The 12,951-nt window shown below is 49.7% G+C and overlaps 1 protein-coding gene across 2 annotated transcripts in view; it reads left to right on the top strand.

The window, feature by feature from the left end:
- Window positions 1–12,951, top strand: part of Syne3 (spectrin repeat containing nuclear envelope family member 3) — an 83,522-nt gene that overhangs the window by 12,403 nt on the left and 58,168 nt on the right. Inside the window, exon 2 of one of the 2 annotated variants that reach the window (XM_031356102.1) lies at window positions 502–566. The exons of the other annotated variant lie outside the window; for it this stretch is intronic. Coding sequence (XP_031211962.1) covers window positions 539–566 — 28 coding nt within the window. The 5' untranslated portion in view covers window positions 502–538. The remainder of the gene's footprint in view (window positions 1–501; window positions 567–12,951) is intronic. 2 annotated transcript variants of the gene reach the window in all.

Below are 12,951 nucleotides of genomic sequence, written 5' to 3'. Positions count from 1 at the left end.
AGTTCCAGGACAGCCAGGGCTATACAGAGAAACCCTGTCTCAAAAACAAACAAACAAACAAACAAAAAGTTCTTTTATTTGTTTTTAAGTCTGGCTATGTATCCTTGACCTGATAATTGCTTTCTAACCTAGGCTGGTCTTGAACTTGTGGCAATTCTCCTGCCTCAGCCTCCCACGTGCTGGAATTTCAAGCGTGTGCAGCATGCTCCGCTTGCTTTGGATTTCCTCCGTGTTGTGGAAGTGGGTGTGTCCTCAGGGATGGATGTTTCGCCTCAGTTCACTGGGTGTGTGTGTTTGCTGGGTAGTGTCACACTGAATGTCAACTCAGGCTTGGGAGGAGGCCTCGGGAGATGAAACTCTCGCATAGAAGGTAATGACTGACCTGAAGCAGCAGCTGTCTTTAGAAGCAGGATGAACTGAGCCAGGGTCTTGTGCATCTGCTGTAGAGGTGGGGACACCCTGGCATTGGTCTCTAGTGAAGGCATCTCTTGTGGTCCCCAGGAGAAGCTGCTTGGTTTCTGGCTGCCTCTGAGAGCATATGTGCAGGCTGCAGGACACAGGACACTGTGAGTGGCTGAGAGGGGAGGGGTTGGGGGAAGGGACCTTGGGAGGGGACATGAAGGTGGAAGCAGTTGGTCAGCTGTTCTCAGTTTGCCCCAGGCAGAATATCCATCTGAGCTTAGTACTAAAAAAGTACCCACTAAAAATGTACCACTGGACCAGTGATCACCCAGGTCATCTCTGTCACCCAGATGGTGGACATTAGCCCAGGTTAGCCCTGCTGTTCTGACTAGGGATGGATATGAGGAGGTATTACCTCTCCTTGCGATCGCCATGTTCTAGAAGTCTCCAAGGCCCTGTTCCTCTCTCTGCTGGGAGGTGGAAGCTTTCTTGTCCTGGGGCCAACCCTGCCTGTCTGGAACCCTGTGCTTAATAATTCCTGTCCCTGTGGATGTGTGGGGTAAAGGGTCTTCCTTGTTTCCACCTTGCTGGAGACAAGGGTCTTCCTTGTTTCTGCCTTGCTGGAGACTGTGAAGGTAATTCATGCTTTGCATGTGCTATCTGCCTGTCTGTGTGAGACTTTCCCCAGTCACCTCCACTGTACTTCCGAGGAAGTACACCTCCACCTCCTCCCTTATCTTCTTCCCTCCCTCTGAGCAAAGTCCTCTCCCCATAGAGTCCCTTCTCACTCACTCTGGGCTACTTTCTTTGTGCTGCTTCAGTGAGTGAGCTTCGCAGCAAGGAAGCCATGCAAGTTTGTCTCCACACAATGAGTGAAGCTCACTTCTAACAGGGAGGCTTACTCTCATTCTCTCTGAAGGGGTCCTGTGCCAGACACTGCCCTGGGTAGGGGAAGTGAGAGACGGGTAGGAATGGAAAAGGTGTGGCTGCATTAGAATTGGCAGTCTAGAAGAGACTAGAGTTCAGAGGTGTCCGTCCTTTTGTCTGTCTGTCTGTCTGTCTCTGTAGGTTGATGTCAATCTTAGGTGTGAGACAAAGTTTTTAATTGGCCTAGAGCTTGCCTACTAGGCTGCCTGCCTGCTTGGTTCAGGGACCATCCTGTCTCTGCCTCCCCATCAAGTACATCAGCTATCAGCATACCCAGCTTTTTACATGGGTTTTCGGAATGGTACTTGTTGTTTTTTTTTTTTTTTTAGATTTATTTATTTATTATATGTAAGTACACTGTAGCTGTCTTCAGATGCACCAGAAGAGGGCGTCAGAACTCATTACGGGTGGTTGTGAGCCACCATGTGGTTGCTGGGATTTGAACTCAGGACCTTCTGAAGAGCAGTCGGTGCTCTTACCCGCTGAGCCATCTCACCATCCCGGAATGGTACTTGTTTTAATTAGGGTTTCTGTTGTTAAAAAAAAACACTATGGACCATGGCAACTCTTATAAAGGAAAATATTTAATTGGGGGCAATTGGGATTGCCTTATAGGTTCAGAGGTTTAGTCCACTCTTGTCACGGCAGGGAGTATGGTGGCACACAGACACAGACAGACATGTGCTGGAGGAGGAGCCAAGAGCTCCACATCTGGATTAGGAGGTGGCAGGAAGAGAGACACTGGGCCTGGTTTAAGCACTAAAAACTCCAAAACCCACCTCCAGTAACACACTTCCTCCAACAAGGTCCCAACTACTCCAACAAGGCCACACCCACCCAAGACCACACCCACTCTAACAAGACCACACCCACCCAAGGCCACACCCACTCCAACAAGGCCGCCTATCCTAATCCTTTCAAATAATGAGACTCCCTATGAGCCGATGGGGGCTGGAACTTAAGTCTTTACACTTGTGTGGCAAGCACCACAGAGACTTGGCCATCTCCCCATCCCTAAGTGTGTGTCTAACCTTTTGACACTACACTGTCATCATAACGTCATCTACAAACGTTTAGGCCAGTCACCGCTCCTGGGGTGGGTGTGGCCTGGCAGCTCAGCAGGTACACAGAAACGGGACAGCAGCTTATTTAAGTGCTGCCAGCCCCAGACTGTGAGATGGGGTTTACTCGGAACTCAGGTGAGGCTGGAAAGATAGAGCTGACATTATAAAGTTGTTCTCTGACCTTCATACACGAGCTGTGGCACACATGCCCCTCCCCCCACCGTATGCACACAAGTGTGTACACATCATACATACATGCATGCATGCATGCATACACACACACATGGTCAGACCTAGCACCCTGCCAGCTGCTTAGCAGTGACAGGGGACACAAGCAGCCCAGGCCAGATATAAGGTGCTGTCCCATGTGACCAAAGGAATGCATTCTCCTACAGGGTGGTGGCTGTTTTACTCTTTGTGGGTCCACTTGGGGACTGTAGCATTTGCCTTTCATGCAAAGCCTGTGGCCACCAGTTTCTTCCAGGAACTCAGTTAAAGCCAGCATTGTCTGAAAGGAGAGAGGAGACAGTTTAGAGAGCTAGGGGTGTGTGTGTGTGTGTGTGTGTGTGTGTGTGTGTGTGTGTGTACATGCCCCACCCCCAGAGGAGGTATGAATCAGGGCTTACCCGCTGGCTGTCCTTTCCCACCAGCTAGGTGGCTGCCCTCTGGTGCTCCAGAGAGAGTTGGAGCTTCGCAGCTTCCTCTAGCTGAAGAGAGAGCAGGTGTTGGTCAGCTCTGCACACAACAGCCTGCACTCTTCTCTCTCTTGGGTCTGACTGGAAGTTCGCCCAACACAATCTTCTATGGAGGGAGGCAGAGGGAAGGGGAGAAAGGAGGGACATGCCCCCAGTCAGGGCTTGGCAAACAAACTCCTCCCTAAGATCTGGGGGGAGGTCACCCTTCTTCTGCTGCCTAGGACTTTTACATAGTCCCCATTCTGCTGACGCTTCGAGGTGACACCCATAGGGTCATGTGAGGAGACACAGCCCAACTTGTAGCAAGACCCACGGAGCAGGAGGCCACCTCCTGGGAGCCTTCATCCCCAGGGGACAAGAGTTGAGGTTGGTAGGCTGTGGAGATTCCAATTCAAATGTACTTGCTCTTCCCAAGGCTTGGAAACACCAGGCTGACCACCTATCTGTGTAAAGCCAAGGGTGTGTGCTTAGGGATGGACTCTTTTTCCCTACCTCTTTGTGGCCCAACATGAAGGGGCTGTCTGGTTTGTGGGGAGTAAGTGGCTGCTCCCAGGCCTGCTCCTCCCAAGGGACTGCGAGAAGGACAAGTTGGCAGAAGGACTTGCTGTGTGACCTTGCTCAGGTTACTTAACCACTCTGTACCTATCAAGGATTTCTTATCCAGTTAGAGTAGGAGGATTTCAGGGAGCGTATGTGAACTCTGCTGGACACTTGGTAGACTTCCTGGAAGCAATGATGTCAGTTTATGGGGTCTAAAGAGACAGGGAAGAAAAAGGGGTCCACGGGAGCAGAGGCAAGCTAGGCTGAAGCTGGGAGCTACATGGGTTCCTGCTACAAGCAGCCAGTACTGGAAGGCAGGTGAGAAGTGCAGACCAGGAGAGCGGAGACCAGGAGAGGCTTTGAGCAGCCCTGGCTTCCTGCAGTGCGGCTCTTGGAAGACTCCATGCTGAAAGACTCTCCTCCCCCTGGCTCACACAGTCTGGAAGATTCTCTGAGGAACTAGTGGAGGTGCCCTGGTGTGCCCTTCCCCACACCCATCTCGGGTCTTTCCCTTACTCCTCCGCAGTCTGGCCCGTCGTGAAATCAGTTAAACCCAAGTGCTGTATTATAGAACTGGTGAAGATGTTTTCTGCAGATGGAATATGAAGCTACCCACCATACACATAAGGAAATTCGGGAGCAGAGAGGTCAATACGCTGAGGCCACGCAGCCAGCAGACGAGGAGGAGGACTTGGAAGCCAGTCTGGTTTCTAGGTAGCAGACAGTGAATGGCAAGTGTTGTACCCAACTCTTGTTATGACCTATGCAGAGTTCTAGGGAACTCTGAGCTTGCTTTGTTTCCTCAAAGGCTTTTTTCTTTCTTTTCTTTCTTCTCTCTCTTTTCTTTTCTTTTCTCTTCTCTTTTCCTTTTCCTTTTGTTTGTTTTTTGCTTTTCCGAGACAAGGTTTCTCTGTGTAGCCTAATTGTCCTGAAACTCCCTCTGTGGACCAGGTTAATCCTCCTGCCTTGCCTCCCCAGAGCTGGGATTAAAGGCAGGCAGTGCTGCCACCACCGCCAACATTTAACAAATAACAAACGGGGTGGGGTGGTGGGAGGGGGTGGGGGGTAGGGGGTCAGGGTAGGGTGGGGGTTGAGGAGGTGGCTTAGCCCACTGCTCTGACTGAGTACTGAGTTCCCACTCCCAGCACCCGTATCAGAGGCTCATCACCATCTCCAGGGCACCCAAGGTTCTTTCTGGTCTCTCCGGGTACTAACACTCACATACACATAGCCAGAAACAGACACACCCAGATCTGCACCTAATCTAAAAAATTAAATCAAAGTACCCCTTGCTTCTATCACTTTAAGGAAGTAATTTTACCATTATTCTTATTTGAGAAGAGGTGTCATATAGCCCAGGCTGGCCTTGGTGGCCTTTTGTGGCATTCAGACCCATACCGCCAGCAGCTAGACTACATCCTGAACGTGTGCTGAGGGTCCCTTTGCTCTCTTTCACACATTTGCTTCTATATCCATCTTCTTCTGACGCAGTTAGGATGTGCACAGTAGGACTGGCACATGGTGCCACCTGCTCTTGTCAATCAGATGTCATTAGAAGACAGACAGCTCCTTCCGGGGTCGTCTGCAGCTGCTCTCACACTCCAATGGGAGGTTTGAGAAGCAGTGACAGAGACCATGGGGCCGCAGAGTGTGTTCCCTGTCTAACCCTTTCCAGGAAAGCCTGTTGGCTGGCTCCCAGTGCAGGAGTACACGGTTCGGCAGCCTGCTCCTTCTCTTCAGCCCTGGCCCCAATATTAGTCATCACACTTCTCCCGGCAAATGGCCCAGAATATTCCACAGGATGGATGCCGCTTATTTTCCTTTGGCATTCTTTTTTTGCCTCTGCTTTCCCCTCTCAGCCGGGCAGACAGTTGATGAGTGTATTATTTAGCACTTATTTAGTACTTATTGGTTAAGTACTTTACCAATATTAATCCTCAGGTCGCAGTACCAACTTTGTAGTTGGAGGTGTGATGTCCATTGGCTGATGCTGTGTTAAGGTCAGCTTGAATCCAGGCAGGCTGGCTGAGCTCTCCTGCTCTGATCAGCTAGCTGTGCGGAGTGTCCTAGGGGAATCAGCCTCTGAGATCCCCATGTGCAAGGCAAACCCAAGCTGTGACTCACAGGCATTGTCCTGCTCCACCCAGCGGCCCACATCACCCAGATTTAGCTCTGCTGTAATCTTTACGTCTAATCTTTGACAGCAGACTGTTTGGCCCAAGTGACCACAAATGGTGTTTTGTTCATTAAAATGGCCCATGCTACACAGAAGGCCAAACCCAGCAGTGCCTAGGAGTCTACAATGATGGCTTAGCTCCAAAGGGCTCTGTCTGCTTCCCAACTTGAGGGGCCTGGAGCTCACCAGTAGTTAAGCAAACGATAAATCCACACATCCAGTTCGACTGAGAAACACAGTGAGCATGACTGTCCAGGAATCAGGAAAGCCTAGGAGAGCTCAAGGTATTTCCTCTATAGAACATTCTGGGCCATTTACAGTCGTAGTTAAAGGAAAGGATTCCTGGGGTAAAGCTTGTTAGTTTTCTCTGGGTCAAAAGCCTTAGTGAGGTTCATGAGAATTTCAGAGATTCTCCCTGAGATAAAAAGACATGCCAAAATGTCTTTATGTGCAGTCACAGCTGTACACTGTACATGTGTACATGTACCTGGTGGCTCTTCCAGGTGCCCAACAATGACCCAGTTTTGGAAAGTGACATTAGTGAACTTTATTTATTTATTTATTATGTATACAGTGTTCTGCCTGCATGTAGGCCAGAAGAAGGTACCAGATCTCATTATAGGTGGTTATGAGCCACCATGTGGTTGCTGGGAATTGAACTCAAGACCTCTGGAAGAGCAGACAGTGTTCTTAACCACTGAGCCATCTCTCCAGCCCTAGTGAGCACTTCTAAAGGACCCTTATACTCTGGCGGTGGGTCCCTGAAGGTTGTGTCTCAGACTGGGGACGAGGGGCAGGTGTGGGGAGTACTCTGTACGGATGGCATTCTTCCAGTGGAGGGATGAGGTCGAGTGGTTGGGTCAGGGTGAGCTGAGGGCAGGGCTCTGCTGTTGGGGTGGCAGGATCCTGCTTACTCACCTCTGTGATCTCTTGCCCACCAGTCTTGAGTGGGCGTTGACACGTGATCTGTCATCAGATCAATTTGGCGTCTCCCAAGCTCAGGGGAAAAGAAATGCTGACCATGGCATCCGTGGGAAGATGAGAGGCGCCGCACCTAGATGATGGGATTCCGTGTCTTCATGGGTCCTCATATGTGGGATGAGGTGGGCCGAACTGAGTCCATCCTGGGCCAGGCCAATGTCCCTGTAGCCCTGTACTTTGAGAATACATGAGGATGGCTCACTAGGTCTAAGTCCAAGCCATGCATATTGCACACTTGTCCCCACATCATATGGAGAGGGTAGCCTGATGGGGCTAAGATCCACCTTGTCTATCTCTGCATCCTTCTGGGTGTGAGGGGAAGTCCTGTGCTGACACCAAAAGGAAGCCCCCTTTATCACCTGTGACTCACTTCCTCATCTGGGTTACCGGTTCGCTGCTTGCCATCGTTGCTGGCAACAGACAGACACACAGGGCTGGTTTCCGAGTCAGGATCTCAGTGGCTGTCTGATCTGTGAAGGAGAGAGCTGGTCTCTCTGAGCCTCACTTTCCACATCTGGAGAGTGGAGAGTTTCTCAGCCCTGGCAGTCAGCCCATCAGAGCAGTTACAAATGGCTACTGCTTAGCTGGCCCCATTGTAACTAGAACTTAGTACATTTTATTCAAACTATAGGATCCTCCTCTGACATACACGGCTGACCTTGACAGCAGCTTTGGTTACTGAGGATGTAAAGTTGGGGAGATGAGTTAGGTTTCAGTGGCACTGGCTGTGGAGAGTGGCTGGGCATTTTTCTTTTGTGTGTCTGTTTGTCTGTCTGCCTTAGGGTTTCTATTGTTGCGACCTAACACCATGACCACAAAGCAAGTGGGGAGGCAAGGGTTTATCCATCTTACACTTCCACATCGCTGTTCATCACTGAAAGAAGTCAGGACAGCAACTCAAGCAGGACAGGAATCTGGAAGCAGGAGCTGATGCAGAGGCCATGGAGTGGTGCATGGCTTGCTCCCCTGGCTTGCTCAGTCTGCCTGCCTTATAGAACCACAACTACCAGCCCAGGGATGGTACCACCCGTCATGGGCTGGATCCTCCCCCCTTGATCACTAATTGAGAAAATGCCCTAGAGCTGGATCTCATGGAGGCTTTCCTCAACTGAGGCTCCTTTCTCTGTGATGATTCTAGCTTGTGTCAAGTTGACAAAACAAAACCAGCCAGGACACTATCTATCTATCTATCTATCTATCTATCTATCTATCTATCTATCTATCTATTTATCTATCTATCGTGTGTGTGTGTGTGTGTGTGTGTGTGTGTGCTTGCACATATGTATGTTGCATGTGTGCATGCCACAGCATGCTTGTGGAGGTCAGAGGACAACTGTAAGAATTGGTTCTCTCTTATCAGCATGTGGATTCTGGGGATCATACTCAAGGGGTTAGTTTTAGTGGCAAGTGCCTTTACCTGCTGAGCCATCTTTCTGTTTGTGTTTGTTGTGGTTTTTTGAGATAAGGTCTCCCTGTGTAGACCTGGCTGTCTTGAAACTTGCTGTGTAAACCAGACTGGCCTCAGACTCACAGAACCCACCTGCCTCTGCCTCCTGGGATTAAGATGTGGGCCCCACCAGGCAGTGGTGGCACATGCCTTTAATCCCAGCACTTGGAAGGCAGATGCAGGCAGATTTCTGAGTTCGAGGCCAGCCTGGTCTACAGAGTGAGTACCAGGACAGCCAGAACTATACAGAGAAACCCTGTCTCAGAAAACCAAAATGAATAAATAAATAAATAAATAAATAAATAAATAAATAATAAAATAAAAAAATAAAAAAGGTGTGGGCCCCATTAAGTCATCTTGAGGGCCCACAATTTTTAATATTCTTTGAGAGAAAGTCTCACGTAGCCCAGGCTGGCTTGATGCATAGCAGAGGATGACCTTCAACACCTGATTCTTTGGGTTCTAATCACTCAAGTGCTCAGACCATATTTTCTTCACTAGGTTTTGTTTTTAGCTCTTACACTTAAGCCTTTGTTCACTTCGAGTTAGGATTTGTATCTGGTGTGAAGGAAGGCTCCAACGTCATGCCATTGTCTGCAATGTCCAAGATGCTTTGTTGAAAACATCTATCCCTTCTCCAATGAGTGTCCTTGGCACCCTTGGTGGAAACTAAGAATATGTTTATATGAGGGTAATTGCTCCTTTATCTTCAGATCCTTGTGAAAAAGTAGACACACACACACACACACACACACACACACACACACACACACCAGAGAGGCCCAGGTTTCTCTTATGCCAAGTTGAATCTTGGCCATATCTCTACCTCTGCACTCTGGTCCTGGCAAGCTAGATGTGTGTGTGTCATACCTGTACTCCCAACCCTCTGGGAGACTAAGCAGGATCATCTCTAGTCTGAACCCAGCCTTGGCTACGTAGCTGTCATTTCAGTAAGCTCCCAGGTGATTCTTTTGGGTAAACTATCTGAAAAAACAGCCTAGCTAGAGAGGACTTCTAAGAATGGGATCCATGTGACATGTGAAGACAGGAATTTTCCAGCACCTTCCTCTCCTTGGCTCTTTAGAGGGCCCTATTGTGCTGTGAAGGCTTACCTTGCAGCCAGAGACCTAGGAGCACAGTCAGATCTGGGGGCCCAGGCTAGCCCTGTGAGAGCCAGGCTTGCTTGTCTTAGAATGTCCGTGAGTGCTCCTTTTTTGAGGAAACAGCAGCAGGCCTGCTCCTCTGTGCCACTGTATGGGGGCTGTGCACTGAGCAGGAGACACACATGGATTGAGAAGCAGTCCAGGGACGAGCTGTGGGACATGCTGACTGGCACTGTGTACCCAGGGCTGCAGGTTCAGAGAGAGGCTGACAACATGAGGGTCTACTAACGAGGTCACTCAGCAAACCTTGAACCAAAGCTAGAGGGTGGGCCGATGACACCAGGGAGCAAGACAGACCACCATGAAGTAGACCTCCGGGGAATAGTTCTCTCACCTGCAGGTGTTGTGATACTTGCCCATCAGTTAGTTGGTCAACTTGACAACCTACTGACCAACTGAATGCTGGACAAGTGGCTGCCAGAAACTTCTAGAGCCAAATTGCTCCAGCCTCCATTCTGGCTCTAAAGGCATGTGAACTGGCTATTTAATATTTCTGTGTCTCATTTCCTTATTCATAATAGAGAACTAATTATAGTATCCTCCTCTTGAAGATTCACCCCTAGAGCAATGCGAGCCGCTGTAGACAATGGCTGGAGTTGTGATGTGGAACAATGTAGCATTTAACACAGCATTTTAAGGCTACTCTGCAGCCGATTTTCCAGCCCAGGGCTCTTAGTTGTAACATGGTAACATGGTAATGCTGGCACAATTAGCCTTTAGAAGGTCACATGGAACAATTAGCCTTCAGAAGGGCAGATGGAAGATGTTAATGATAGACCTTCATCCTTGGAGCTGTAAGCATTTCCGGTTTTTCTCGGGAGTCTGTTAGAGATATGTTCTGAGGGAATCAAAGTGCCCCTTCCCCTGGCAGCAATGTTCCCATGTAAGTTCACCAGTCCGGAAGGGCCTGGAAGCCGGCTGGGAACCACTGGTCCTGGTGTAGCAGGAAAGAACTCCTTAGGGGAGGGGCCTGCACTGGGACCCGTGTCCGCACCTGTGGTCAATGGAAAGCTCTTACTTGGGGGTGAACAGAGCGTTGTCTGAAGGCCTCTTGTTCTAGCCTTTCTCCGGCTGCTTGAGTTGGTTGAAAGTGTATATCACAGAGTGAAATAAGCAGAGAGCACATTCCGAGGACCTACTAAGCACCAACAAGGGGAAGATTTCTATGTACATGGGCAGATTCATGATCTCTCTGTTCACACCTGTTTAGGAGTACTTGCCTCCAGGTGTTGGATTCAGCAGTCTGGGCAAAGCCTCATGTGTACTTAGAATCTCACAGGCTCGTGGGCGCACCAGCTCAGAGGCCTGGGTAGCAGGGTTTTGATCTTCAATGTTGATGTTGTTTGTCGAAGCCTCAAAGACAGTGTGGCAGTCCAGGTCCTATGGAGAGGGCTACCGGAGCCTGCACGAGGGTGGGACAGAGCTTGTGGAGATGCCTTTTGGAGCTCAGCTTGCCTCATGCACATTGGCTGAATCTATTCGTTTTTCTGGTTTTACACCCTATTGCCTGTTGGTTCAGCATGCCTGGTTTTACCGTCAGAGAACCACTTATTCAAGGAGTTGACAAATAGCATCCTGGACCTTTTTTAGGTTCTTGTTGGCTCCATGTTTTGACATCACTCAGCTTCTCCCCATAGCCGTCAGCCAGTGCGTGGACCTAGCACACTAAGGAGTGTGGAGGGTGGAGAGCCTCAGGCGGTGCATGCTGGAGCCTATGAGCTCAGAAGCCCAGGAAGGGAATACTGGAACACAAGTATAAAAATCAGTAAGATGAAGCTGGCATGGTGACACTTGCCTATAGTACCAACTACTCAAGAGACTGAGTAAGATGGATCGGTTGAGCCCAGGAGTTTGAAACCTGGGCAACAGAGCAAGATCCTGTCTTGTAAAATAAGAAAGAACAATGTGGGTGAGAACGAGTGAGTGAGCTGTTATGTCTGAAGAGTCTCAGTGGGAGGCATACGGTGAGGGAACCATGGTCACTGTAGCTAACAGCTCTCTAAAGAGGCATGGATTTCAAAGGCAAGACCCAGGAAGTAGCTAGCTGGCCAGGCAGGTCTAGAGGGTTCTGGGATTTTCATTATGTGGGTAAAAATCCTGCCTGAGGAGACTTAGAGTAATTGGGGATTGGGCCAGCGCTAGCTTGGCATGTGCCTCATTTTCAAGGACCAAATAATACCAGTGAGTGCTGAACACAGGGATGCTGGGGTTGACAGGTGCCTGATGGGGACAGGATGTGACTTCCTGGATAACACCTCCTTGCTGAGTCAGGTCTTCACAGGGAAGGTTTCTAGGCCCGGGGGTTGGGGGTGGGGCTGGTGAACCATCCTTCAAGCCAGGCAGGCCCTTGAGTAATCATTCTGCAAGTACTTGGACACCTAAGCTTTATGTTCCTTGCTGAGGTGTATAGGCAGGGCAGATCTGCCTTCCCAGGATTCCCTTCCCCCCACAACATAAGAATGGCTCTGGGTGGTACCCTAAGTAAAGGTTTCTGGCCTTGTCGGCTCCCTGACCATGCTTCACAAATGGGACTCTGTTGGTACCTTTTCCTCAGGGTAATTACTGAGCTTCCCAGGGAGGAGAGAGACAACAAAAGCTGGGAGGTCTAGGTCTGGGAGCCATGTTTGCCACAGTGAGGTGACGTCAGGGAGCCCTGCCATCTGGGAGAGCAGCCAGCACCTCAGGTGACCTTGAGTGCCTCTGGGGAGATGGAGAACAGCAAGCACTCAGGAGTATTAATTACTCTACAGAATCCACTAGAAGCTTCCGGTAGTGACAACCATTAGAATTTAGAGCTTGGCTGGGCTGTCTTCCTTTGAAAGAGGAAGCCTGTTCTGTGTTCTGGAAGAGAAATGGCCGAGGCAGTATAGGGCAGAGTGCAGGGAGCCAAAGTGGGCTGCGATTGAGTTCTGTTTCTGTCTTTAGCCCCTCACCCCACATATATGCCACACAGCTGGAGTGAACCCTGCCCTCCTGGAGCCTTGGTCATCCTAAAATGCTCATTAGTAGTTAGATGTATACATCTATGACTGAACCGATGGCTCATGGGAACCAGGCAAATGCTTGTAAGCCCAGCAGTGGGGAGGTGGAGACAGGCCAGATTCCAGGTCTCACTGGCTGACGTCCTTGGAGAATTCCAGGCCAGTGCGTACAAACACGTAGGTGAGTGGCCCCAGAGGGTCAGTACCAAGGTTGTCTTCTGGCCTCCACGCACATCAGACACATCGACATATATACTCACACTCTCTCTTCTCATCTCCCCCATCCCCCCACAGACAAAGGGAAAAAATTCAACCAAGTTCCAGGCCAGTGAAAGACCTTGTTCTCGAAACCCAAGGTGGATGTATGGCTCTTGGAGAAGACTAAGCCTGACCTCTGGTCTCATTTATGTGCACACATGACCATGTACTTACACACTCTCTCACTCACTTATGCACCTTTGTATTCTTTCTCTGTCTCTCTGTCTCTGTCTCTGTCTCTGTCTCTCTCTCTCTCTCTCTCTTTCTCTCTCTTTCTCAGCTCCATTCAGTCTCTGTTCTTCACCTTTTTTTTTTTT

The sequence above is a fragment of the Mastomys coucha genome, unplaced genomic scaffold (genome assembly GCF_008632895.1).
Source record: "Mastomys coucha isolate ucsf_1 unplaced genomic scaffold, UCSF_Mcou_1 pScaffold6, whole genome shotgun sequence".
Lineage (NCBI taxonomy): Eukaryota > Metazoa > Chordata > Mammalia > Rodentia > Muridae > Mastomys > Mastomys coucha.
This window is presented reverse-complemented; position numbering and strand designations above follow the sequence as displayed.